Raw genomic sequence first — 27446 nt, 5'->3', positions numbered from 1 at the left:
TTTACAAATAAACTGAAGGTTGTTTTCTATCATTCTTTTGTAGTTTGTAAAGACTATCTTATCCCAAGGACACCTGACTCCTCTACCCCTTTATGTCAGCCCGGTATACTGGGCGTATGACTATGCTTTGAGAGTGTACCCGGTGCCTGATCTCCTTGTCATCGCAGACAAATACGATCCTTTCACTCTGACCAATACAGAATGCCTCTGCATAAACCCTGTAAGAATATAGTTTATATATTATATAGTCATAGTTTGTCAAGATTAGAGTGTTATTTCTTTAAATTTAATATATATATGTATTTAGTAAAATTACTGTTGTATAAAAATATACTATTTGATAAAACATTGAATCAATTTGGTACACACAGTTCTTCAACTTTCAAGATAGCATGTGACTGTAAAGTAATGTGACTTAAAAAAAAAAATACACCAAAGCTCATAAATCCAAATAAGTATTTTCCCCTTTAAAGTAACTGCCTTGGGATTCCTTTCTGGGAATTGCTTTCAGAATTTCTATTTCATTCTCTTTAAATATATTAATGTCCTTTGTGGAATGATTTTGAGTTTTGGAAATTCATACAAGTTCTAGAAATCTAAACCCAATGAATGTGGAAATTCTTACCAAGACACAATTTCTTAAACAGAAGTATGATTGCCTTTTCAAGTTTAGGAAATATTACTGCATAAGCACTGTTGATGTGAAACAAAATATCTTCATTAGTGATTTTTAATCTATGCTTCCTTGATTCTTGTGTATTTTAGACCTTAATACTGTTTTTGTTTCATCTAGGTCATTTCTAGAAACATCATGACTTACTACTGGTTACTGCTTTCCTCAGATACTCATTTATTTTGTTCAACTTCCTCTAAGACAGGGTTTTTAAACAGTGGAATTATTGACATTTTTAACCAAATAATTTTTTGTCATGGTGCACTATCCTGTGCATTGTAGGGTGTTTTGCAGCATCTTTGGCTACCCACTAGATTCCAGTAGCAGCCCCCAGTTGTAACAATCAAAAATGTCTTAGGATATTTGCTGAATGTCCCCTGGGGGACAAAATTTTCTGTGGTTGAGAACTGCTCAGAGAATGAGCACAGTCACTGGATTTGGTTTCACGGTTTGAAATGTGTGGCCTGATTTCTTTAGAATCTTTATTCACTTTCCAATATTCTTTCATAATAAGGCCATTTCTTTATTTAAAATTTTTTTAAAAAGATTTTATTTATTTACTCATGAGAGGCAGAGACATAGGCAGAGAGAGAAGCAGGGATGTGGGACTCCATCTGGGGACTCCAGGATCACGCCCTGAGCCAAAGGCAGGCGCTCAACTGCTGAGTCACCCAGGCATGAGTGCCCAGGCATGAGGCATGAGGCGCTCAACTGCCTGAGTCACCCAGGCACCCTCTTTATTTAAACTTAACTCTTTGGGCGTTTCACAGTTAATGCTTTTTTTGATAACATCTTATTTCTGAATTTTTCTACTTTTTTGTGGGCTAGTAAAGCACCACCTTTTGGGCAAGCCCAAAACTTGCTTTTCACATTGTTTCATCCCTTCATTTTTTTTTTTTTTTTAAGATTTATTTATTTGAAAGAGAGGAAGAGAGAGAACATGATGAGGGGAAGAGGCAGAGGGAGAGAATCTTCAAGCAGATTCCCCACTGAGCACGAAGCTTGATGTAGGGTCCAATCCCCCATGAGATCACTGCCCAGTCCAAAATCAAGAGTCTGATGCCCAACTGACTGAGCCACCCAGGCACCCCTCTTCATCTCATCTTGTTACTTACACTGATGAATGCCTGCAATGGGCCAGACATTGAATTAGTGCCAGGGATACAGAGACTGAAAGGAAAAGACCGTCTCTGCCCTAGAGTTTAGTAGTAGACCGACCACTGCATGGCTACTGCTCAGTTGCTTTGGGGGCACCTCAGAGGGCCATCAACATAGCTTTTCACTGGAGAGACAGGAAGGAAATCTTTCTTGAACATGATATTCAAGTGTCTTACGTGCATATGTAGCATTGCACAGTACTGTTTATTCGTACACTGAGTAGAGCTACTCTTAAGCATTTCCAGTTAGATCTGTTAGTGTGACTGTCTAGTCAACTTTGAAAGACTTTTGCTTCAAGTGGAGACACTTAATAGTAACACTTTCTCTCTATAAAGATGAGGAAAAAAAATCCGTCTCATTATAGTCACACCTTATACATTTATTTTTAAGTCATGACCAAGGGATTTGATCTTAAAAATAGGAATTTTAAAAATAAAAGTTGAGTATTCACTTACAGGTATTTTTTTCCCCAAAGGGCTCTTTTCCAAGAAGTGGATTTTCATTCAAAGTTTTTTATCCATCCAACAAGACAGTAGAAGATAGGTAAGTGTACCCCCAGAAACAGCAAGGACCTGTCTTTTGGCGTTGTATGGCTGAAAATCAGGTGCCCTGTAGGTTTGTTGAGGTTTTTAAAAATATCAGTAGTGGTCCATTGGAAATGATCTAGGCTGAACTTCTGGTCATGCTGTGGGATATAGAATTGTATGTATTTGATGGCACATTTGTGATAAAAAAGATTAAGAAGTGTTTTCTGAGGGTTATCTCAGGCCAGCCATGGAAGTGGGCTAGTTCTTTTATAGGCTGACTCCTGATAACATTGTTATTCTGAGAGGTCAGCCCCACCTTCCATGTATTTAATTCTCAAAAGATAGGCAGTCTGCCTTAAATTGGTAGCAAAGAAGTGTGTGCAGGCAGGGCAGGGTGTTAGTGTACTGATGATGGGGGGGGTTGGGGTGTTATCTTGGGAAAAAAGAATAATTACCTGGGGATTAGCAGTTTTCAAAGGGTGATCTATAGACCACCCTCATCAGAATTCTCTAGGATACTAGTTAAAAATGTTAAGTTTCTCACTTACCCTGGCAGGGGAGATACCATGGTCATGAAAGTGGGTTTTCCCAGAGCAAGGCTTATCCATTGCACTCCATACATGCTGATCCCTGCGATTCCCCCAAATGTGGGAAATCTAGCTGCATAATTTATGGTAGTGAGGGTCTGTGTTTGTGCTCTCCCCTGGGGTGGGGGTAATATTAAATTCCAGGATCTCATTCCAGACATATCAGATGACTCTCTAGTTAGTTGTAGGGCCCAGGAATATGCATTATTGACACTCTTTCTCTTGGATTCAGGCATCCTAACATATGATTTCTTAATTATATTTTGAAAAAGCTCCCACCTTCAGATAAGAACAAGTGGCCAAATAAATGCCTTCCAGGTTCTTGTCAGAGAATTAATCTTGAACACACAGCCCAGTGGTCTTTATTTTTTGGTAATTAACATACTCCTTCAAATAAAAATGAATGCAAGTACATGACGAAAATTTCAAATAATGCTTAAAGTATAAAATTGAGAAGGAAAAATACATTTGCTTCCTAACCCTGAAACCATGAATAACAGTTTCTTTGAGAGATATATATATATTTTTTTTTTTTTTAAGATTCATTTAAAAGAGAAGAGAGAAAGCACACCTTTATGCAGTGGGAGGGGCAGAGGGAAGGAGAGGGAGAACCCTCAGGCAGATTGCTGGCTGAGCCTGGAGCGGGACTCGGAGCTCAATCCCAGAACCCTGAGATCATGAACACTTAACTGCCTGAGTCACCCAGGCGCCCATAGATAGTTCTTGAAGAAACAATTACGCATTGTTTTTGCTGCTCAATACTCATGGAGTATTTTAAGTCCATTTACTTTATGATATGGTAAATTTTCATCTTGGATTCACTCATTTGACATATATTTGATTCTTACTATACTCTATACTTACTGCTTAGTTTTTGGAATAAATATAACCAGACCAGAACCTCATTAAGGTTGCGGATATTCTAGTCCTTTCTATAAGCCCCAAAAGTGTTGGACTATACCTAGCCCGCACTGAATCCTATAAAACCAAAATTGATTTGGCCCTTAGGTAAGAGCAAGCACTCATCTCGTTTCACAGTTCCCTGTTGTCACCTGGATGCCCCTGAGGGTGTTTGATTTTGTGACCCCAGGATTACTGAGGGCTGTCTGCCTGGAACATATTTTAACCACCTTTAGAATGACTTACTGAACTGCAATTTGATATGAAACTTACTCTGCTAGGAAAACCAATACTGGGAACTTTTAGCAGGTCTCAGGACAAGAGGATTCTGTATCTATCCCAAGCAACTCTTTATCTTCAGGGAGACTGTGAATCCTCTAATAAACTCCCTTTGCTCTAGCTGCTAGGAAGCACAACTAAATGTGCCTCCCACTTCTATAGCTGCAGAGGAATTACCCTGGCTTCATCTTTATTTTCTGAACTATATTTTCCCATTACTTGAATTTCCTCACTTTTATCTTCATTACATCTGTCTCTGCAAATCATTTTATATTCTTTTAAAAAAATGAGCTGGGATACGGGGTGCCTGGGTGGCTCTGTAGGTTGAGTATCTGTCTTCAGCTCTGGTCGTGATCCCAGGGTCTTGGGATTGAGCTCTGCATTGGGCTCCCTGCTCAGCAGGGAGCCTGCTTCTACCACTCCCTCTGCAGCTTCCCCTGCTTGTGTTCTCTTACTCTGTCAAATGTAAAAACAAAATCTTTAAAAAATAAAAATAAAATAAAATGAGCTGGGATATAAATAAGTAAACCACAATAGGATATTAACTGATTTATTAATTATGATACACAAGACACTTCAGTTACATTTCGGGTAATATTGCCTGATTCCTATACACAATTGTTTGTGTTCTAAGCACTTTTTACAGAATTTTATGATCGTTCCCAACATTATTATATTAGAAGTCATGTGTGTACCCATCTTCCTTAAAAGCTTCTAGTATAGCCCTTGACCTGAGTTGATGCTCACCATTCATGGAGTTGAAATACCTGGAATTATAAGAATAGCTGAAATTAAAAGATAAATTCCTTTATCTTGTATAGACTCAGATGCTGAAAAGCCTTCACATGATTTCCAAACTATAATTTAGTAGTGATAATTGAAGGAATCTTTTAGTGCTTGATCAAACAGATTGATGTAAGTTTAAGTTTCTTTTTGAGAGAATAGGAAACAATTTCAAGATTTATTAGAATTGTTTGGTCCTACTGCTGTGTAATTTCTCCAAAGAAGAAATCTTGTGGTAGACTATTTGTGAAATCACATTGTAGTGTTAATCACAAAAACATAGTGGATAAGCCTAGCCCTGTTTCAGCAGGGACTCTCATAGAGTTGTTTATTTTAAAACACAGTATTGGTGATGTAGTGGAGAAATACCCATTTTCACACATAGTTGGTCAGAATAAAATGTGGTAAAAACCTTTATGGTGGGCAACTTGACAGGATTTCTTAAGACCTAGACTGGATATGCCAGCAATTCCACTTATAGGAATTTATCCTACAAGTAACTTGGGCTTATGCATAAAAGCTACAGGTATTTTTATTGTAGTTTGTATAATAGCAAAACAAACAGTTTAAATGGGTACCTATTTAGGGGTGCCTGGGTTGCACAGTTGGCTGAGCATCTGACTCTTGGTTTGGGCTCAGGTCACGATCTCATGGTTATGAGATTGAGCCCTACGGGGGGGGGGTGGGGGAGTGGGGGGGCGGCTCTGGGTGGCGTCTCTTGGGACTTGCCCGCTCCCTCTGTCTTCCCATACTCTAAAATAAATAAATCTTTTTAAAAAAATAAGTGGGTACCCATTTAAATGTGTGTACTTACTCAGAACTTTTCGAGTATATTTAAATTTCAAAGCCATAAAGGAAAGGATTAGTTTTAAAAATTATAAATATATTTATTATTAATTGAAAAAAGATACAGAATAGTGTTCATTGTATTCTACCACTTACGTATGTGTTTTTAAATCATATACCGCTGCGCCCCCCCCCCCAGTACGTGCTTATAGATGATTAGATTGTCTTTATAAGGAAAAATAATTGCTTCCAGGAACAGAAATAGAGTGTGAGACTGGTTTATTTTTCACACTGTCCCCTTTTGAATTTGGAACAATATGCATGCAATGACCTATTTTTAAAATTAACTAAAACTAAGTACTTAGAAATGTACAATAACTTAGGTTTCTAATAGATTTAATTTTATGAATTTTTATTTTCAGCAAACTTCAAGGTTTTTGAGATTCTTATTAGAGTATCTGAAGAAAGAAAATTCATCAGTTTCTAATTAATTTTATATTTATGTGATTTTGAGAAGTTCCAATAAAAGTATGATAAACTCTAGAATGCTCTTAAATCTGTATTTTATGAAATTTTGGTATTAAGTTATAATAAACATGGTACACTACAAAGTTTTACAGCAAAAATATTTTCTGCATTGTCTTAATAGAAAGTATGCATGAAGGTCTATTTCTGATTATACATTTATGTTTAAAAACTGAAGTTTCATTATTTCTAGATTAGCCATATGTTAATATTCATTTTAAGAAAAATACAAGTATTTAAGATTTTCTGAATCCTTATTTTAGTCTGACTTAGATTTTTATCACCATAAGAATCCTAATTCAGCAATTTTCAAACTGTTTAAATTTCAAGTCACAGAATTTATTCTAGTGATAGTGAAAACCTTTGTGTCAGGATATTACTAAGATAATCATTTCATAATTATCTTTTGGGACTGGAGATTTAAGAACACAGAGTCCCCATTGATTTTACATTTAGTAGACACAGTTTATTTTGAAGCACCATGTTTTGCTATTTGGATGTGATTACTTAATACCATCCCCTTGTCTTTTAGTTTACAGCATTGTAGTAATAGCCTAGAAATGAAACTGAATGACAGACAGAAGTTGTTAGGGGTACAAAGAATGTTTCAAATGTAGGAGTAATCTTATTATTACAAAGAGCCTGGATTGGAAGACATATCTTTGAAAGGAAATTAGCTTTTTGGGGGAAGAGAGACTGATAAGAAATAAAAATGACATATTGAAGGGAAGATTTCTCAATGGAATTTAATCTGAATGTAGTGATAAGTGAATTAGTTAAGGGTGAAGTGGTAATTTGAGAAGCGGTTTGAAGATGGAAAATTTGGGGAGAACATTAGTTCTGATGTTGCAAGAGCAAGACTGAGCTTTAATTTCAAGAATAGCCTAGAAACAGTTAAAGATGAAATCAAGGCATAAGTTCAAAAGCTATGTTGCTTGGAAAATTTACAATCTGGGCCTAGAAAGTGGTAGTGAAATAAACATTTCAAGGTTGTTGGCCCAGTTATGAGAACCAGAGCTAAATATGAAAGATGATGGGTAGGAGTTATAAATGGAAATTGATACAAAGTGTTCCCCTCAATGATTTGTTTCTCAAGATGAGCTTTTTTTAGATCTTTTTGTATTTAGTGGCTAGAAAGACAGGGTGCATTTAAGACTTAGCAAGGTGAAGTGAAAATGAAGCGAGGCAGTCAACTACAAGCAGGTAAGTTCCCAGGACCAGGCAATAAGTGTTAGACTAAGACAGGAACTAGAACCGAGTGGGAATCTGCATCGTCCGGAAATGAAAAGCAGAAGTCTGAAAGATGGGGCAGCAGAGGAGCAGCACTGGGAGGGTATCCTGCACTTCTGTTTTGGGGAAAATCAGGGAGGTGGTATGTTCCTTGACTTGGTGCTTAATCAGCTGTAGCATGGCTGACCTCACTGCCAGAAATATGAGTATGAGGCACTGTCATGAAGGTGCACCTTACAACAGGGTCCAGGTGGATCACACAAGGAGACAGGCGTGGGTCAGATTTCTCTACTGTGAGAAAACCAATACTTGGTCTCATATGGGGAAACCACAGGAAGTGCAGACTGGAACACACAGGTGCACAAAAGGGCAGACTGGAACACAGGTGTACCCACGGGCCTGCTGTTCTGCTTCAGCCAGTTGCAGTCAGTCATGTGGGAAGCCCAGCCTAGGTGACCATTTTGGAGAAATCTGAATTTGAGGTAAAGCATCCTAACTTTTCATTTAGTGATGATTTAAATCACAATCTGTACTAATGAAGACATGATTACAGTCTGGACTGTGCCCACGAAAATTGCTTTCTCTGCCTTATAAGCACAGGAACTCAATCTTTCGTTCTATAAAATATACCTATTAAGTAAGAGGAGTTGAGTCCCAATCATTCACCAAAATCTGTTGTGTAATGTTCTATGTCCTCTTCTAATGGTAGGGAATGCTCAGAGCAGACAGGTAAGATTAAAATGGAATGTTTCGATTCTTTTTTTTTAAATTTAAATTTATTCATGAGAGAGACACAGAGAGAGAGGCAGAGACTTAGGCAGAGGGAGAAGCAGGCTCCCTGCAGGGAGCCCATGTGAGACTCAGTCTGGGGACCCCAGGATCATGACCTGAGCCAAAGGCAGACGTTCAACCACTTAGCCACCCCAGGAACCTCAGAATGTTTCTATACTGACCCTGTGCACAATCATGTGTTTTCTGTGTAGGCCACCCTTGATATGCAACCAGTAAGGCTCCACTTTTATTGTTCTTGATACTTGGGGCTTCATTTTTAGACCCGTCTTCTGAATAAAACAGAGGGTCAGGTTTGGACTGAGGTTGTAAACCACTGCTCTAATGCTTTATTCATTCATTCATAGAGACACACACAGAGAGAGAGGCAGAGACACAGGCAGAGGGAGAAGCAGGCACCATGCAGGAAGCCTGACGTGGGACTCGATCCTGGGTCTCCAGGATCACGCCCTGGGCTGCAGGTGGCGCTAAACCGCTGTGCCACCTGGGCTGCCCTGCTCTAATGCTTTAATGTACCGTTAACGTTTACCATGCTAGGCACTGTGCTAAGTGTTGATTATTCACTGTGCAATTTAATCCCCACTGGGTCACCATTACCTTTAATTTGTACATGAAGAAAACAGGTACAGGGAGGTTAAATAAGTTGCCAAGGTCACACAGCTGGTATAGGTCAGAGCCAAGCTGGCTCCATATCATATGGTCTCCTCTCCATTTCCTTACTGAACAGTAATTCTTGTACCACGTTACGGAAGCTATACAAGATCATCTAGAGCTCTGTTCTATCTATCTATCTATCTATCTATCTATCTATCTATCTATCTATCTATCTATCTATTATTTTTAAATATTTATTCATAGAGAAATAGAGAAGCAGAGGGAGAAGCAGGCTCCATGCAGGGAGCCTGACGCGGGACTCGATCCCGGGACTCCAGGACCACGCCCTGGGCCAAAGGCAGGTGCTAAACCACCTGGGGATCCCTAGACCTCTGTTTGAAACTGACGGTTGAACTCATCAGTGGGTTAAAATTAATAGGTCATAGCAGACAGAAAATTCCAGTGTTAAGTATCGCTTCAGGATACTGTTGTTTCTGTTCTGTGCCAGTCAGAGGTTGGCATGTTCTATCAGAGCTGTCTCACTTCAGTAGCTGTTAGGCCATCCACTTTGGACCTCTACTTCCCAAAGGGAAGTCTTCTTGCTGGCATTTAAAAAGATCCCAGTTGTGGGGCACCTGGCTGGCTCAGTTGGAAGAGCATGAGAGTCTTGATCTAGGCGTCCTGAGTCGGAGTCCCCATGTTGGGGGTAGCGTTTACTTTTAAAAAGGTGGGGGGAGGGGATGCCTGGGTGGCTCAGCAGTTGAGTGTCTGCCTTCGCCTCGGTGTGATCCCAGGATTGGGATCGAGTCCCACATCGAGCTCCTTGTGTGGAGCCTGCTTCTCCCTCTGCCTGTGTCTCTGCCTCTCTATCTCTTATGAATAAATAAATAAAAGCTTTTAAAAAAAAATCCCAGTTGCAGTATTTGTTGAAAAATAAGATAAAGAACTATGGGCCTGAATATTCACATCCTTCTCACCCAAAAGGCATTCATATTTAATAAGGATAGCCTTTCCTATATTTTAGTCAAGAGATGTGTTTTGAGCACCAGGGCTTTTCCACAATGCCATACTGTCTTATCAAGTAGCTTCTTTTGGGAAAGGGACTGTCACAAAAGTAAAATTTGGCAGTGGGGTGGTGGGGAGTGGGTCATGGGGGATGAACCTTTCTTAGAAGATCTAATGAAAGCTTAAGGGAGGGACCTCTAATCAGAAAAATCCACATATAGGAGCACACGGACACACATAATTTCACGGGGTTCAGGAACTCTGAAGGTCATTCTCATTTCTAAACAGCCAGGTGTAGTCTGTTGTCATATGTGTACTATGATGTGTTTATATTTGGAAATGCCTTTAGGATGAAACTTTGTGGTTACAAAGGTAACTTATGCTGAAACCAATCACTGGTTATGTTCACTGACCATCAGGATTAATAGAGAAGGATGCAATTCTATGCATCTGTCACATGTTTTAAAGACCTAGAAGTCATCTTTATGCCTCAAAGCCACTTCAGATATAAATCTTTGAGACCTGACAGGTTATTTTTAAATTTTTTATTAATAAACAAGTTCATAGTTTAGAAAAATTAAGAGATACAAGTAATCATAAAAGTTTTAACGACCTGCAGTTCCACCACCAGAGATAATGTTACTATTTTGGTATGTATCCTTCCAGATTTTTCTCTACAAATACATTTTTTCCTAAAAAAGTATCTTGGGTTAAAAAAAAAAGAATTTGGAATCATACTATACATACTGAACTTATTTTATTTACTGTATTATATTCATTCATTAAATATATGAGGACCTAACATGTTCCAGGTAGGGAGGAATCCAGTGGTAAATAAGAAAGGCAAGGTCATTTGTGTACCTTCAAACAGCAAATGTGAACCATGATGAAAATAAAAACAATGGGCAAATTTAGATGGGGATTTGGAAATGGGAGAGAGATGTCACAGAGAGCCACTAAAGTGACATTTAGGTTCTTGAGATTCAAGGGCTTGTGCACAGGCTCCCCAGGAGCAATGGAAGTTGTCATGGAGGCTAAGGTGTAATGATCCAGGGGGTGAGTATGGACAGGGCTAGGGATCAATGATGGCCTTATAGGCACAACTAAGAAATTGGGATGTGGGGCTACTGAAAGGCATTCAGCAGATCTGGTTTTCAAGATCACTAAGGTTACTGTGTGGAGAAGAGCTTGTAAGAAGGGAAGAGCTGAAGAGACGAATCCAGAAACTACTACAGAAGTCTGCGATGGAGACAATTCAGGGGCCCAGACCAGAAATGGAAGCTGGGGATGTATTTGGGGTGTGTAACAAGAGACCACAAGCCTTGGTAACTGAATAGTGGTGCAGGGTGGGGGAAAGAGGAATCAAGGATGACACACAGGTTTTAGGCTTAAGCAGCTGGGTGGACTGTAGTATTTACTGAGGCTGGGGAAATAACAGGTTTGAAAGGGGAAAAAAAAAATCAAGATTTCTATTTGGAGGGGTGCCTGGCTGGCTCAGTCAATAGAGCCTGCAACTCTTGATCTCTGGGTTTAGAGTCAGATCCACGCTGGATGTAGAGATTACTTAAAAATAAAATCTTAAAAAAAAATTTCTATTTGAAGTACTTTGCCTACTAGATACCTCACACATCCAGGTGGAGGTATCTAGTAGGCAATGGCATGAGCCTAGAGCTCAGGGGTTAGGTGTGACACCGGAGATAAAATTTTGGAGTCACTAGGCTCATCCCACATGAGATCCATGAAGGCAAGGGTTTTTTTTTACAAGTACATTCAAAGACTTTTATACTGAATTATAAGATACATTCATACAAGTCCCCTATCATCAGTGTATACAGCTCAATGAAGTTTCACAAACTGCACATCCTATTAGCAATACCAAGATTAAGAATCAGAATATTACCCTCACCCCAGAAGCTTGCTCCTGCTGCCCTCCAATCACAATAGCACACTCCCCCCTCAAAAGGATAATCACTAACCTGATTTCTAGCAGATTTACTTTGACAAGCTTTGCGTATTGTATAATGGAACCATACAGGTGTATTATTTTGCATCTGGTTTCTTTCATACAACCTTGTTAGTAACATTTGTCCACACTTCATTCATGTCCATTTTGTGGATGTATACATTTTATTTGTCCATCCTACTGTTGATGAAAATTTGGGTAGTTTCTACAGTTTATTACAAATAGTGCTACTGTAAATATGCAAATGCTAGCATATGCCTTTTGACAAGGATATGTGTTTTGGTTTTATTAAAAAAAGTATTTTGTTTATTTATTCATGAGAGACCTAGAGAGAGGCAGAGACACAGGCAGAGGCAGAAGCAGGCTCGCTGAAGGAAGCCTGATGTGGGACTCTATCCCAGGACCCCAGGATGACCTGAGCCAAAGGCAGGCACTCAACCACTGAGCCATTCAGATGCCTGGGGTATATGTTTCTACTGGCTATGTATCTAGGAGTAGAATTTCTTAGTTATGAGATACACACTAAAGTCAACAGAAGTTTTCTAAAGTGATCCATCCAATAGACACTTCCAGCATTCGAGAGCACCAGCTGCTTTACATCCTTGGAACACAATGATTTTGTTTTGTTCCAGTGCCTAAAATAGTGGCTTACCTATATAGGTAGTAGATGCAGCAAATGTGCAGTATCTGATGGAAGAATGAATCTGAACTTAGATGGCATTTCAAGCTGTGAGCCTGAATAGGATCATCTGGGAAGAAATACAATTAGGAGGGCTGATGAACAAACTTTTGGTGACTCCTACATTTAGAGAACTGGCAGGAGAGGAACAAGGAAAGGAGGAAAATGGGAGAGCATGGATGGAGTTCTTTAAACCAAGAGTACAGTATGTTTCAAAGAGGGGGCAGTCAACTGTTTTGAATTCAGCCAAGAGATCATAAGAGGAGGGCAGAGGTTGGGAAAGGAGTTAGAGTTTTGGTCACTTCAAACCTGAAGGACATAAACATTCAATCATTGAAATGGAGACCTCAAATGGGCAACTGGAGATACCAGCCTGGAATTTAGAACTTGATATATAGGTCTGGTATTTGTGAGTATAAATATATTTGTGAAGGAGAGACTGTACATGGAGAAGAGATAGGGTCCCAGCCTTGAGGCAGTTCCACTTAGAAGTGGAACAGAGGCAGACACCTGCAAAACAGACTATATAGTGTCTAGTGTCTGAAGAAGTAGGAGAGAAACCTGGAAAGTGTCTTGTCACTGAGGTAATGCCAACATCAACGGTGTGCAATGCTGATGAAAGTTTCAACAAAGAACAGAAAAACAATCACTGTATTTAACAACTACCAATTAATAACTACCTTAGTCAATAAATATTATTCTAGAACATCACTTCTGAATGCATAAAATCCCACTGTGTGGCTGTATCAAAATCTGCTCACCCAGTCCCATTACTGAATTCTTGGATTTTTCCCAAGCCTTTAGAATCATGGGAAATGTTGCCTTGAGCACAGTCTTAGACTTGGAATTGCTAGATGAAAGAAGCATGTAGCTTCTAAAGAATAGCAAACTATTCTCTAGGAAGGATATACTACCACCAAGGAAATACAGTAATTGTAAAAACAGCCTTTACCATTCAGATAGGTAATATGTCGGATCTTACATTTGCATTTTTATTATTAAAGTCTCAGGGTGCCTGGTTGGCTCAGTCAGAGACATGCAACTCTTGATCTCAGGGGTCCTGAGTTCCAGCCCCAGGTTTGATGTGGAGATTACTAAAAAGAATAAACTTTAAAAAATGCCTTGTATGTTTATTAATCATTGGTTACTTATGAATAGCCTGCCCATATCCCTTGCCCCAAATGTGAGTTGTTATAGGACAAATTGGTGAAATGGCCAGAAAACTGAAATGTTGGTCTGGTAAAGTAAAAAGCGTAGGCAAGCTTAAACTTGAGTTCCAGCTGGTGAATAACGTTCATAAATGCTGGAAATTACAGTTATTACGACAGTGATTCTGCAAAAGTAATTGCCCCGTGGCACAGGTGTCTAAGAACGCGGTGAGTAGAGTAGTTGGTTGACTTGAGGAAACTCGGCTGTTGTGGCCCTTCACCATCCCTCTCCAATTCCCGCCCCTCCTCCCTGCTGCTGGCGGTGTCACTATGGCAACGCCCACGCGTGCCCTAAGCTCGCTGCTCTCGCCGGCGGTTACGGAACTCGGCCGCCCCGCTCTCCGCAGAGCAGCGCCTCCGCGACGCGTCCCATCCAGCTGGTCTCGGGTCGCTCTCCCCCCGGCCCGGGCGCGGCATGGCCAAGGCGGCAGCCTCGTCGCCGCTGGAGGACTTGGACCTGAGCGGAGAGGAGGTCCGGCGGCTCACCTCGGCCTTCCAGGACCCGGAGTTCCGGCGAATGTTCACCGAGTACGCCGAGGAGCTCACGGACCCGGAGAACCGGCGGCGCTACGAGGCGGAGATCACCGCGCTGGAGCGTGAACGCGGAGTGGACGTTCGGTTCGTGCACCCGCAGCCGGGTCACGTCCTGCGCACTAGCCTCGACGGCGCCAGGCGCTGCTTCGTGAACGTGTGTAGCAACGCGCTGGTGGGCGCGCCCAGCGGCCGCCCGGGCCCCGGCGGCGCGGCGGCCGGCAGCCAGTGGTCCCTGCCCTACAGCCTGGCTCCCGGCCGCGAGTACGCGGGGGGCCGAGGCACCCGCTACATGGTCTACGACGTCGTCTTCCACCCCAGTGCGCTCGCGCTGGCCCGGCGCCACGAGCGCTTCCGCCAGATGCTGGACGCCACGGCCCTGGACGCCGTCGAGAAGCAGTTCGGGGTGAAGCTGGACCGCAGGAATGCCAAGACCCTCAAGATCAAGTACAAGGGGACTCCGGAGGCCGCCGTGCTGCGCACGCCCCTCCCCGGGGGCGTCCCGGCCCGGCCCGAGGGGGAGCCGGAGAGCCCTCTCCCCGATTTCCCCTACCCCTACCGGAGCCCGGCGGTGGCCGGGAGCTCAGAGGTCCCCCGGCCCCGGGCGCCCTCCCCGCCGGAGGCGGTCCTGCCCCCCGCCCCCACGGAGCCTCGCTACAGCGTGGTGCAGCGCCACCACGTGGACCTCCAGGATTACCGCTGCTGCCGGGACTCGGCCCCCAGCCCGGTGCCCCGGGAGCTGGTGGTCACCATCGAGCTGCCGCTGCTGCGCTCGGCCGAGCAGGCGGCGCTCGAGGTGACGGGAAAGCGGCTGTGCCTCGACTCCAGGAAGCCGGACTACCGGCTGCGGCTGTCGCTCCCGTACCCGGTGGACGACAGCCGCGGCAGGGCGCAGTTCCACAAGGCCCGGCGACAGCTGGTGGTCACGCTCCCCGTGGCGCTCCCCGCCGCGCGCCCGGAGCCCGCCGCAGCGCCGGAAGAGGCCGTCTGCGCGGCCGGAACTGACGGCTCGGCGTGCGCTTCCGCTCGCGAGGGGGCGGTGGGCCCGGCGGGGGCGGGGGCGGGGGCGGGGGCGGGGGCGGGGGCTGGTGCCGGCGGCTGCGGCGGCTGCGGCGGCGACTGCAGGCCTGCGGGGGCCGCGGGCGCCGCTGCGGAGGGGCCTGCCTCCGAGCCCGAGGAGCGGGACTTGGACGCGCGAGCGGGGCGGACCGCGGGCATCGAGGAGGAGCCGCCTTCCGTAGCAGGAGACGCCCCCGGGCACGGTGGAGGAGGCTCCCCTCGGGCTGCGCCCGGGAACCGTGACAGGGGGTCTTCCGCAGGAAGGGGCAGCGCGTCTGGAGCTCTCAGGGCCGAGACGCGCGCGATCGGGGAGGCCGCGGCCCGGGAGCCCTCGGATCGAGCCATGGGTGGGCCTGGGACCCGCGGCAGGGAACCTCTGTGTCCTCCTTTGCAGTGTAATCAGGATGAAGAATTCCTGACCCTGCTAATTCAAGTGCCTCGGATCCAGCCGCAAAGTCTTCAAGGGGATGTGAGCCCCTGCCGGTACAAATTATGCTTCTCCACCCAGGACTTAGTTTATTATTCCTTCTTTTTGCAATTCGCTCCGGAGAACAAATTGAGTACCAGAGAACCTGTGGCTAGTATTTCTCCAAACAATGCGGTGATAGAACTGGCCAAATCTCCAGAGTGCCGTGGACCTTGGAGAGAGTGGTATTACGGTTTAAACAAGGATTCTTTGGAGGTAACAGTTCTTTCTAGACTCTTTAAACTATGTTTAAAGATTCCACCCCCCTTTTAAAATTTGCTCTTACAATCGACCCTGGAACAACACAGGTTGGAACTGCCTGGATCCACTAAATAAGCAGAACTTTTTGATAAATACAGGACAATACTATAAGTGTATTTTCTCATGATTTTCTTAAAAACATTTTTTCTCTACACATAAGAATACAGTATATAATACAGCGTACAAAATATGCGTTAATGGACTGTTATAGGTAAGGCATCCAGTCAGCAGTAGGCTATTAGTCGTTAAGCTTTGGAGGAGTCAGAAGTTGTAGGTGGATTTTTCAACTGTGGGGGTCGGTTCTCCTAAACCCTCTTGTTGTTGAAAGATCAACTGTATACATACTTGTTAACGTTAACATCAAGATCAGCCACATCTCTGTGGGCAGGTACTCCAGAACTTAGGGCTGAGCATTACCTAGTTTACTTAGGACATAATTTGCATGAATAGTGTGTTCTATTTTAGTTGCTACTATAATTTTTAGGTTATTGGAGTTCTTGAATTTCAGATTCAGTACTCCAGTACTGTTGACTTTTTCAAAAGAATTGATTGATTGATTGATTGATTGATGCAAAGGGGGTGGTGGTGCAGGGGATCCCTGGGTGGCTTAGCGGTTTAACGCCAGCCTTTGGCGCAGGGCGTGATCCTGGAGTCCCGGGATCCAGTCCCGGGATCCAGTCCCACATCGGGCTCCCTGCATGGAGCCTGCTTCTCCCTCTGCCTGTGTCTCTGCCTCTCTCTCTCTCTCTCTCTCTCTGTTTCTCATGAATAAATAAATAAAATCTTAAAAAAAATTTTTTTTAAAGGGAGGGGGGCAGAGGGAGAGAGAGAGAAGCAGACGTCCCCTGCTGAGCAGGAGCCTAAGCTTGAGCTCACCCCAGGACTAGACACCTGGACATGAGCAGAAATCAAGAGTCAGTGCCTCAACCTGCTGAGCCACTCAGGCACCACTGTTGATAATTTTTTTTAGAACTTTGTGAATTTTAAGTTCTAAGAAACTTTTTAAAACTCATAAATTAACAATTGGTGGTTTTCATTGAGATATGTATCAGAGTTACATGTAATTTTTTTTTTTTTTTAGCTTTTAACAGATTCAAGGGTTAAGTTCCCAGAAATGAAACTAGTTGCACAGATTATATATATGTTGAGAATTAAGTTTTTAGCCTTGGGCTTTAACTTGCAAGAAATTTTCACTCCTTCCTGTGATTTTCTTAGATACTTGATAATAAGTTCCACTTTATGAGGGGTATATTCTGTGAGAAGTGATTAATTTGAAACTCTCCCAAATGGTAAAATAAATAGCCAGGGTGAATGAAGTAAGATACTTTGTGAGAATATGAAGTTGACTATCTGTTTATATTATCAGAAGCGGGAAATTTAGGAAAGGGCAGTCATTTTCTAGAATTGTTTTATTTATCTATTTATTTCTAAAGTTTGAGTAATCTCTACCCTTCTCCCCATCATGGGATTCAAACTCACTATGGGAGATCGAATTGCATGTTCCTTGGACTGAGCTAGCCAGGTGCCCCTGTAATTGTTTTAATAAATGTAAAAATAACTTTAAAACTGGGAAGAAAGTTTTATGGATAAGCAGTTGAAAGAATACCTAAAGGCTATTATTTTAATTTGATTTTCTAGAAGACTAACCTTATTTTACCAAAGAAACTAGACCAAAATGGGATTAGGGAAAATGTGTTTTCTATCTTTGATACCTGAAATAGGTTTATAATTACTTCATTAATCATCACATTTGGTAAGGCTGATGGGACCATAATAATCAGTTATTTGTCTTTATATTTCATGGTAGGATCTAAATATTAAAGTAAAATTTTAAAAAAATCACAAGAGTAATGGGTGGATAGACATATATAATGATTATATGCATTATATGAAAATAATTTTAAAGAGACTGATTTGTGACTGTCAAGGTCAGAATTGTTACTTTACACATAAACAAGTACAAAATAGATTTATAAAACAACAACAACAACAAAATAGATTTATAAAGTCCTAAATATTCACTGGAAATTTTCCTAGAGCTTTAGGACCACTAAATTCAGAATCTTTTAAGAGTAAAATCAGTCATCAGGATAGGCAACTTTATGCAAATACTTTGTTTTAATCATAACCATTTCCATTATAAACATCATTTTTCCTTGGGCTAACTAAAAACCAAAGTATTTGGTTATTTTTGTGCAATTAATGTGTCTTTTCCACAGGCAGGAACCTTAGAAATGATTTAATTGGGGGATATTTCTCTAATACAGTTATTCTGGACTTTAAAGTAATAGCGAGGAAATTACTCCAAATGTTAAGATTTTTCTGTACCCAGCGTTCACAGTAGGTGTTCTTAAGTTTAAATACTGTTTAATGTAAGAGAACCTTAAACTTGTCTCTTTCTGATTTTGCCCTCCTATTTGGACTAAATGATGAACTATTTGGTAATTTATTTTTATGGAAGTACTTTTATTTTGGGCAATATTAAACTGATTTTATGAATTTTAAATATGGTTATCCCTTCAACATCCTAACTATATACCTATATTCACTTGACATGAATATGCACAAGTTGGTTTGTGTTTGGGAATCTGGCGAAAGTGATTTATGCGTTTCCTAATTATAGTTTGGAAATCTTTCCATGTCATCCTCTTGAAATCTGCTTCATTCTTATAAATAGCTATATGCTAGTGTCACAATGGATTATCTCAATGTGTAAAAATAGAATATACATCTCTTAAATAGTATATTTGGCTCTTAACTGGCTAAGAACTAAAAGGCAATCTGGTCACAAGATTTGAATGAATTCTGTCGTATATATTTATTAGCTATCTCATTAGGAAGTATTCTAAAATTAAATTACATTTTATATCTGCAACTGTATTTATAGCTCTAGAGGTGATGTTATTCTTCTAATAAAATATTAAGAGAAAAAAAGGAGAGGAAAATACCATTTGTAAGTACGATTATCTCAGATTGTTAACAAAGACTTAACAGAAGGAACTAAGACTTTTTTCTTTTAGGCTCATATATATATATACTATTGCTATTCTTACTGCTCTGTACAATACAGTTTTCTTCTGCCAAGACAGCATCAGAATAACATTAAATATTTTCAAAGTATAATCCTGAAGTATGAACTTGTATGAGCTGTTTTTAGATCAACTGTGTCAAGAATGACCTATAAAGCAGAATATTTTGTCTCTTTTTATTTTAGGAAAGGCTATTTGTCAATGAAGAAAATGTCGATGAGGTTCTTGAAAAGGTCCCGAGCCCTCCACTTGATCAGCCAATGACTGTAACCCCACCATTAATTGAAGTTCTTGAGGTTACTGAGAGTAAGATTCATATTCATGCTAAGGTAAGGATTTGGTGGCCTTTGTAGTGATTTAGGACAAGGTTAAAGCCTGACAGAAAATTTTTGATTTCTTTATATCATAACTTTAAATTAAATGTTCAGAATGGGGACACCTGGGTGGCTCAGTGAAATTAAATGTTCAGAATGGGGACACCTGGGTGGCTCAGTGGTTGAGCATCTGTCTTTGCCTCAGGGCGTGATCCTGGGATCCCGGGATCAAGTCCCATATCAGACTCCCTGCGGGGAGACTGGTTCTCCCTCTGCCTATGTCTCTGACTCTCTCTGTGTGTCTCTCATGAATAAGTAAATAAAATCTTTTTAAAATATATTAAAAATGAAAAAAATGTACAGAATGGCTGGGAAGACAAGAGGAGTAAAGACCTTTTTTGCATGTATTTTATTATGTGCTAAAATTTTGTGGTTCATTTTCTCAAATATCTCATTAAATCTGGAAATAACTTTCCACTGAGGTACAGGGAAACTAACATTTGGGAAGTTGGAGTCCTACTTTAGGGACAAGGCTTTTTGACTCTCAAACCATGGGAAGGAGCTATGTGATTCAGTTTGCTCATTCTTTCTAGTTGAACCTTAAGTTTAGTTATTTTTAGTCTTCAGTATTGGACACAGAAATTATTTACTAACTAGCACAATTGACTTATATATATGAATTGGGGAGGAGAGTGGCTCTGGAGAATTACAGAAATTTAAGAAAATTTAAGAAATTCAAGAATGTCTTTATAAGAATGAATACTAAAGGGTTTATAGGCCAGGATTATTTTATTCTGAAAGAGATAAGAAGTCATTGAAAGGAATTAATCAAGAATTAGTGCCAGGTTTGCACTGTCTGTACTGTTAAAAAAGAACTGGCAGCATCTGGAAGAGGACTTTGAGGGGGAAGCCTGGAAGCCTATCTGCAGATCTGCAAGCATTGTTCCCTAACACCTTTTTTTTCTTATTTATTTATTTATTTATTTATGAGAGACAGAGAGCGAGAGCGAGCATATATGAGCAGGGGGTAGGGCAGAAGGAGAGGGAGACACAAGCTCCTCACTGTGGAAGGAGCCCAACATGGGGCTCAATCCCAGGACCCTGGGATCATGACCTGAGCCGAAGGCAGATGCTTAACCCACTGAGCCACTCAAGCACCTCACAACTTAAAAAAAAAAAAAAACAAACCTATTTCGAGGGAGTACTACAATTTAATTTCCTATTTTTTTTCAAAGATTCTTAATTTGTTGTTTCTCTTGACATAGTTGCAAGAATGTAGTAACTCTGAGCAGCTTCATGAAAAGGATGAAAAAGTCAATGAAGGAAGTCATCTAACTGAAAATAGAGAACATCCTGCCACCTCAACAACTGATTCTGATTCATCTATAGCAGATAAAGTACTAGAAACAGACAGTTGTGGTTCGGTTGTATGCTTGCAACAAGGATCTCTTGATGTTTCTCACATGGTATTTGGAAAGTCTCAGCAACCTGAGTCAAAAATGGAACCTGAATTTATGAAAGAAAAAAGTCTTGTTTACCCAAATGAGGAAAAAGATGATTTAAAAGAACCAGTAATAACAGAAGAGAAGGAATTAAATGGAGATGACCGATCTTCATTACTAAACAAAACTACAGTGCACAATTTACCTGGTCTCAGTAACATAAGAGAAACCAATACACAGGACGGTAGTGTGCAGTTTATTAAAGATCATGTGACTCAATGTGCATTCAGTTTTCATAATTCTTTGCTATATGACTTGGATTAATTCTATATAATTTTAGAGCTTAAAAGTTACGAGTAAAAATTTTTTAGACTTAAAATAGATGATCTTTCTGTTAACTACTATCTTGAAGTATTCAAGAAAATATAAAATTAAAATTTGCAATTTTGACTCTAATGGGGAAACTGGAGATACTTATTTTTTTGCATGTAGAGTTTATACAAAGTTTCCTTAATTACAGGGATTTTTGTGATTCCTCTGATGTATATTTTTTCTAATGGACAGTTAAACATTTAGTTTTAATACAACTTGTATATATTTGCTTGTTTGTTTTTGGCTTCTTTTGTTTACCATTACTTTAATAAAGTTTCAAAGTAAATATTCGCTAAGTTGTGTGTGTTACAAAAAGTAATTCTCAAGAATGCAATTAATTAGAAATCAGTATGTGTGTGTAGGGGGTAGAATCTCAAAACTGTGCATTTATGTTTCACTAAATAGGATATATTTATGCTTGAAATAGGTTCTTAGAACTTTACTAACAAATACTAACCATCCAATCACAATACAAATACAATGAATAATATTTAGTATTTTTGCTTCAACTGTATTATGTGTGTCACGCTCACACAAATAAAATATAAGTTATATAGTGATGCCTTTGAAAATTCAACTTCTTGAAAGATGTTTTTGGAAGTTACAGTATTAAGACCTTTCTTGGTTTTACAGAATACATTTATGAATTTTTTAAAAGCTTTTAAGGAATCTCTACATCCAAACATGGGGCTCGAACTTACAACCCTGAGAGTAAGAGTTGCACATTCCACCGACTGAGCCACAACCCTGAGAGTAAGAGTTGCACATTCCACCGACTGAGCCAGCCAGACACCCCTACGTTTATGAATTTTAGAACATGAAAATGGACCAAAAAAGCCAGTGTTTTCATCAGTTTCTTTTGTAATATCTAAGAAAGGGCAGCAGATAATATATCTTAACAGTGGCTAAGTTAATATTTTTATTGGAGGCCAGGAGAAAATCCAAATAGACTTTTTCTCACAAAAATTTTTAGTGCAGCATGAAAGGAAATGTAGAAAGGAAATTTTTTGTTGATCTAATCGCTGACCCCAAAGCCATGAGCTGACTCACCTATTTCTGATTCAAAAGAGCTACTAATTCAAACTTCTGGCCTAAGTTCGTCCTGGAAATTAACTAATTTCTCTAGTTCTTTGAACTAGCTCTTTCAGAGCACCAAAAGTTAGTACAAAGCCTGGCAATTCATCCTGATTTACATTTATAACCCCTATAAAATCTGGAACGAGATTGGGCTGTGAGGGGAATATAAAGGTAGCTCATAAAGCAAAAGAATTATTTGTTCCACCTACAACGACCATATGCATTTCTCAACCATAACAGGACTCTTATTTGATGAAATAATTTCAAAATTGTCCATTTAATACACAATATTCTTAGACTGAAATGATGTCATAGCTACACAGAAATTAGACTCTGAGTAATTTCTGATTGAATGCAAGCAATTAAACTTCCACATTAAATATGGAATAAATATTAAGCATGTTCCCTATTTACCATGTCCTTTTAAAAAGTATGATTTCAGTTAAAAATAAATTGGCACTAGAATAGGTTTCACTTTGGCATGACTGAACTTTCTATCATTTCTCGCTTTTGAAAACAATTTAGTCTGTATTCACTTACACAGCAGCTTTTTATTGTTCATTATCTGTGCCTGGCCAATTTGAAAGCCAGTTTCTTCCAAAGGGAATGCATTGTCAAGAGTGGGGTTTTCTTTATTTCAAACGCAGTTTATATGAATATGATATACAAATAGTTCATATGAAGATGTAAACTTTAAAACTTCTAGAATACCTTCACTGAATTTTGGTGTAAAGAGTCAACAAAATTTATTCTGCAAAATAACTGGGAACCTTTTTATGCAAAAATGAGTATTTTATTTTGGCAGCACTAAAGGAAAAAAAAAACCCACTGTATTTCTACATTGAGGTGAAAACAGTGTTTAAACTTTCTTATCAATCAAATACATTCCAAAAGAAAGTGTGTTTTATGAAGGTTCCAAAGCACAGGCAAATCTTAACACAATAATACAGGAATCTGTAATACTGAAAATGTCTTTTCTGTTAGGGTGTTTAACAAACATAACTTTTGAATTATAAAACCAGTGAAGTAATCCCTTCCTAGTAACCGTGTTGAGTGAAATTGGGCTTTGTTCCATTAATACTCTAATAATTCCATTGTAATACTTTTTACTGCTAAGACACTTTTAAAGTCTGTACTTAAAATAAGTTTTGAAAGTCGAAAAGTGTACAAAGTTCCAGATAAAAAGATTAATAGATGCAATTTAAATAAAATTTTTCTTTTACCAATTAACAATGATTACCTTTAGCAGATACAGATTGAACTTTAAAACCCAACTCTCGAAAACTTGTGTTTAAATTTTAATCAGACATCGAAGGAAAAGATTACCATATTTGGACACCTTTTACAATAATTTTTTTTTCCGTATTAAAGCAGAAACCAGTTTCTAAACCCTTTTATTCAATTGTATATTCTGTTTGGACAAATATCAAAAATAGAAGACTGTCACTTTTGCTTTTGTAATTGTGATTTTTCACTGCAGTCTTCTATAACTTTTACAGAGTTCATGGTCCCTAATATCTCCCCACCCTCCATTTTTCCTAGGTGGGGAAATGGCTGCCACAAACTTTTCACTGATAATTAGAGTTTCTGGAAACAAGTACTGTTTGTTACTATTTAAGAGTGACTCAATTTGGGCACTCTGGGTGGACGGTTTACAGGTTTTCTTGTGATGCATACCACAGTCTCCAGCATGAAATATCCTAGGAACCTGAGGAACCAGCACTTTCCAGAACTTTGGAAGACAAGATACAGTTAAATATTGAAGAGTCCAGTCCCAGTTATAATCATCATAAGTACAGAAAGTGTCTGTGCACTCAATCAGCTTCTGATAGGCATCCCGGGTCAAGGCTAGACCCATATTGTGCTCTGTGGATTTCCAAGTTTTCACATCTACCTTGTCGGCAATGCCATGGAAACTTCGAATGGCCGTATAGGTCCCCAGGGAGAGAACATCACACTCAGGACACTCTTCCTGCTTTAACTTCCACATCTTTTTGAAGACATGGTAAAAGTCTGGGGCTAAATAGTGATCCTCCTCTAGGAAAAGAATGAGGCCAGCATAGTCTCGAAGAACTTTGACCCTTTCCCATACAAAATGCAGCTTCCACCACCAGTGGTGTTTGGTTTGGGAGAACTTGGCCTCTCTATAATGGCCAAAGGAGTCGGGATACTCAGCATTGATGCATCCCATCTTCAAAGCTGCATTCTTCTCCAGGTCTCTGGGGCAATCTCTGGGGTCGCTGCCTGGAAACTCGTTGGGGTACAACTGAATGCTGAAAGGAAAGAACACCTGCAGAACCGGACAGAAATCCACCCCAGCGATCAGCTGGTTGATTTCTGTGGACCAGAAGTCATGGCTAAAGATGACGAGGACGTTGTCAATGCCCTGGGCTTTTCGGAGTGAGTCCAGCAGCAGTCTGAGGTAATCGGGCCGGTTATGCACCTGGACCACCAGCACCAGCTCCCGGGGTGCCCAGGAGCCGGCCTTATCTACATTCCTCAGCGTCTGGTCGAAGTTCAGCTGGTACACCAGGGACCTGTACCGCAGCGTCAGGTTGTCCGCCTCGGGCTGCGGGGCCGCCGGGACCAGAGGAGCCGCCGACTCGTTGGAGCCCCGGCGGATGCCCACGGACACCGCAGAATGGTCCCCGCCCCGGCCGCCCGCACCTCGCGCGGGCTCGGCGTCCAGCAGCGGCGGGGCGAGGGCCTCGTTCTTCCTTTGTCGCCCATTGCTGCTCCAGAGGACGAAGCCGCAGGCGGCCACCACGAGCGTCAGGATCAGCACCTTCCGCTTGTAGATGCGGAACCTCATGGTCTCCAGGGCCGGGAGCGCGGGCGGGCGGGCGGGCGCGAAAAGGAGCTAGCGGCTTCTGCACAGAAGGGGCGGGCGGGTGGTGGCCGTCGCCTTGGCCTGTAGCAGTCGGTACTGGCCCCCGCGGCTGCCCCAGCTAACTCATCTCGGGTCCCGGGGGTCCTGGGGCCCGAAGGGTCTCAGTTCCCCCGAGCCGCCCAGGCTCCCCACATCCTCGCCTGGCAGCGGCAGCTCGGGCAGCGGCCCCGCCGCTAGGAGCCGCGGCTCGGCGTCGCCTCGGTCCTCTCCATTCAGCACGGGTCCCGGAAGAAGCCCCGCCGCGGCCCCACCGCACCCCCGCGGGGTTACCTGCGCCTCCAGCGGCCCTGCGTCCTCCGCTCTCTCATCCTTACGCGGGCCCAGGCCGCCGGGAGCCAGCGACGCAGCCTCGCCCCACTCCGCCGGCGACCGTTCTGACAACCCGCGACTGGCCCGCCGAGCGCCGCGGCCCTCGGGCCCACACCCCTCCGGCCCGCCCCTGGGGCCGCTGGTTGGAGCTTCCCGGACGCGTCCGGAGACGCCAGGCCGCCGCTGCCTGCTGCCTATTGGGCCGTAGCGCTGTCGCTCACGCCCAGTTCCTACTTCCGCTTCGTCCTCCCTTTCCTGTGAGGCGCGAGCGAAGCGGTGAGGCGGGTGGACGCCGAGTTTCCCGGTAAGCTGGGGCGGGAGGGCCGGGGTCTCCGCGGGAGCCTCCGGTGCTCGGAGTCTGGGGTGGGCCCCACCCGCCGCCTTGGCCTGGTACTGAGGGGACTGGCGTCTCCCCTCGGAAGGGGCTCCTCACGCATGGCGGCCAGTGGGCCGGAGACACTAAGGACACGTCAGCCTTCAGGGCTGCTGACGGGTGACGGCGCTTCGGAGGGGAAAGTGAAACCAGACGAGGCAGCTGCCGAAGAAGGAACTGCGGCGGGCCGCAGCGCTCCCGCCCCCGGGCCGAGCCGGGCCGGGCCGGGCCACGCAGGAGCTAGAACAGGGAGGAAGGGGCTGCGAGGAAGAGTCCACCACGGCGGCCGTCTCCGAGAGAGAAAATTGGGCAACCGCCACCACTCAAGCTCCGAAGGACCCGGGTTGTAGGGGGAGCTGTCTCCTGGGCGCCCCTGTGCTGCTGCTCGTGCGGATTTTTAGTGAATCTAATTCCATTAATGCCCCAAGCATTCCCAAAAGGCGTGCACTCTTATGTTTATGTATTGACTCCTATGTAAAAGGAGTACTTGGTGGGTTTATACATTACTGATTAATGTGTTCTTAAATTTTTAGAGCACTTTATTCAAAATGTTTAACGTTTGTTACTGTAATTTTAAATGTTTCACCAGTTTTCGTCGTGCAGACAACGTCACTGCAGAGATGGTCAATGTTCCCAAAACCCGAAGGACTTTCTGTAAGAAGTGTGGAAAGCATCAGCCTCACAAAGTGACCCAGTATAAGAAGGGCAAGGATTCCCTTTATGCCCAGGGAAAGAGGCGCTATGATCGGAAGCAGAGTGGCTATGGTGGGCAGACAAAGCCAATTTTCCGGAAGAAGGCTAAAACCACAAAGAAGATTGTGCTGAGGCTTGAATGCGTTGAACCTAACTGCAGGTCCAAGAGGATGCTGGCCATTAAGAGATGCAAGCATTTCGAACTGGGAGGAGATAAGAAGAGAAAAGGCCAAGTGATCCAGTTCTAAGCTTTGCGATTTTGAGAGGAAAATGTTGACGCTGTAGAAGAATTACGCATTTGAAAATAAATGCAGTGATACTTTTACTCAAATATGTTGTGTTTTCTTGAAATCCAAATAGAATCACATGCCTAACGTGATTCATAATTAGGGAAATGATAGCAAATTTGTCAATGAACTAAGATTTATCCTCTTCTCAAATTCTTATATTTAGTTCCACAAAATTGGAATTTTGCATTTATATATAAAGAATACAGGAATCCCACCTCCCAACTTTACAGCTAGGTTATGGAGATAAATCACATTAGCAGGGAAAAAAACTATTTTCTTTACTTTTTCTGGTCAATTTCATTTATGTGTTAGATGAATTCGTAATCAGGACTGATGAGCTGCTGGGAAAGGTCTCAAATCAGATTTTGAAAAGAGTAAATGAAGAGGATAAATTAGGCCTGCCTATAGCTGACTGGGGCAGAGTATCCAAGTTGAGGTATAAAAAGCTGACTTGCAAATTACGGGGGGCACTAGCCATATATAGGTATTTAAATTAAAAATGCACTTGCTCAGTTACATTAGCTACATTTAGTGCTCAACAGCCACACATGCTGAGTGGCTACCCCTACTGGACAACACAGATAACCTTTCCATCATAGTTTTTGGGACAGCACCATAGCACCCTTTTAGACTGGTCCTGAATGTAAGGCAGGA

The 27446-nt window shown here is 42.1% G+C and overlaps 4 protein-coding genes and 1 non-coding gene across 15 annotated transcripts in view; 4 read left to right on the top strand and 1 right to left on the bottom strand.

The window, feature by feature from the left end:
- Nucleotides 1–6236, top strand: part of POLE2 (DNA polymerase epsilon 2, accessory subunit) — a 41708-nt gene extending 35472 nt beyond the window's left edge. For all 11 annotated transcript variants that reach the window (XM_038544639.1, XM_038544637.1, XM_038544636.1 and 8 more), the window contains 3 exons: nucleotides 44–220; nucleotides 2307–2374; nucleotides 6116–6236. In XM_038544639.1, the coding sequence (XP_038400567.1) occupies nucleotides 44–220; nucleotides 2307–2374; nucleotides 6116–6134 (264 nt within the window). In that variant the 3' untranslated portion in view covers nucleotides 6135–6236. The remainder of the gene's footprint in view (nucleotides 1–43; nucleotides 221–2306; nucleotides 2375–6115) is intronic.
- LOC119873104 lies at nucleotides 2899–3064 on the top strand. The gene has a single exon (XR_005363935.1). It is a non-coding gene; the product is annotated as a U1 spliceosomal RNA (small nuclear RNA).
- Nucleotides 6237–14009: 7773 nt separating the features above from the next.
- Nucleotides 14010–21451, top strand: DNAAF2 (dynein axonemal assembly factor 2). Its single transcript, XM_038544628.1, has 3 exons — nucleotides 14010–15958; nucleotides 19218–19361; nucleotides 20612–21451. Exons 1-3 carry the CDS (start codon nucleotides 14102–14104, stop codon nucleotides 21110–21112), a joined length of 2502 nt encoding a protein of 833 aa, XP_038400556.1. The 5' UTR covers nucleotides 14010–14101; the 3' UTR covers nucleotides 21113–21451.
- Nucleotides 21452–22768: 1317 nt separating this feature from the next.
- On the bottom strand, nucleotides 22769–25559 carry MGAT2 (alpha-1,6-mannosyl-glycoprotein 2-beta-N-acetylglucosaminyltransferase). The gene has a single exon (XM_038544641.1). The coding sequence runs from the start codon at nucleotides 25047–25049 to the stop codon at nucleotides 23709–23711; it is 1341 nt and encodes a 446-aa protein (XP_038400569.1). The 5' UTR covers nucleotides 25050–25559; the 3' UTR covers nucleotides 22769–23708.
- Nucleotides 25560–25671: 112 nt separating this feature from the next.
- Nucleotides 25672–26833, top strand: RPL36AL (ribosomal protein L36a like). Its single transcript, NM_001313800.1, has 2 exons — nucleotides 25672–25740; nucleotides 26399–26833. The coding sequence occupies exon 2, from the start codon at nucleotides 26430–26432 to the stop codon at nucleotides 26748–26750; it is 321 nt and encodes a 106-aa protein (NP_001300729.1). The 5' UTR covers nucleotides 25672–25740; nucleotides 26399–26429; the 3' UTR covers nucleotides 26751–26833.
- Nucleotides 26834–27446: the final 613 nt, after the last annotated feature.

The sequence above is a fragment of the Canis lupus genome, chromosome 8 (assembly GCF_011100685.1).
Source record: "Canis lupus familiaris isolate Mischka breed German Shepherd chromosome 8, alternate assembly UU_Cfam_GSD_1.0, whole genome shotgun sequence".
Classification (NCBI taxonomy): domain Eukaryota; kingdom Metazoa; phylum Chordata; class Mammalia; order Carnivora; family Canidae; genus Canis; species Canis lupus.
The sequence above is the reverse complement of the archived record's forward strand: the minus strand, read 5'-3'. Positions and strand labels throughout refer to the sequence as shown.

Coding starts and splice junctions, on each gene's coding strand:
- DNAAF2 (XM_038544628.1), top strand. CDS start 14,102: ATGGCCAAGGCGGCAGCCTCGTCGCCGCTGGAGGACTTGGACCTGAGC. Junction 15,959..19,217: donor TAAACAAGGATTCTTTGGAG/GTAACAGTTCTT, acceptor TTTTTATTTTAG/GAAAGGCTATTTGTCAATGA. Junction 19,362..20,611: donor AGATTCATATTCATGCTAAG/GTAAGGATTTGG, acceptor CTCTTGACATAG/TTGCAAGAATGTAGTAACTC.
- MGAT2 (XM_038544641.1), bottom strand. CDS start 25,049: ATGAGGTTCCGCATCTACAAGCGGAAGGTGCTGATCCTGACGCTCGTG.
- RPL36AL (NM_001313800.1), top strand. CDS start 26,430: ATGGTCAATGTTCCCAAAACCCGAAGGACTTTCTGTAAGAAGTGTGGA.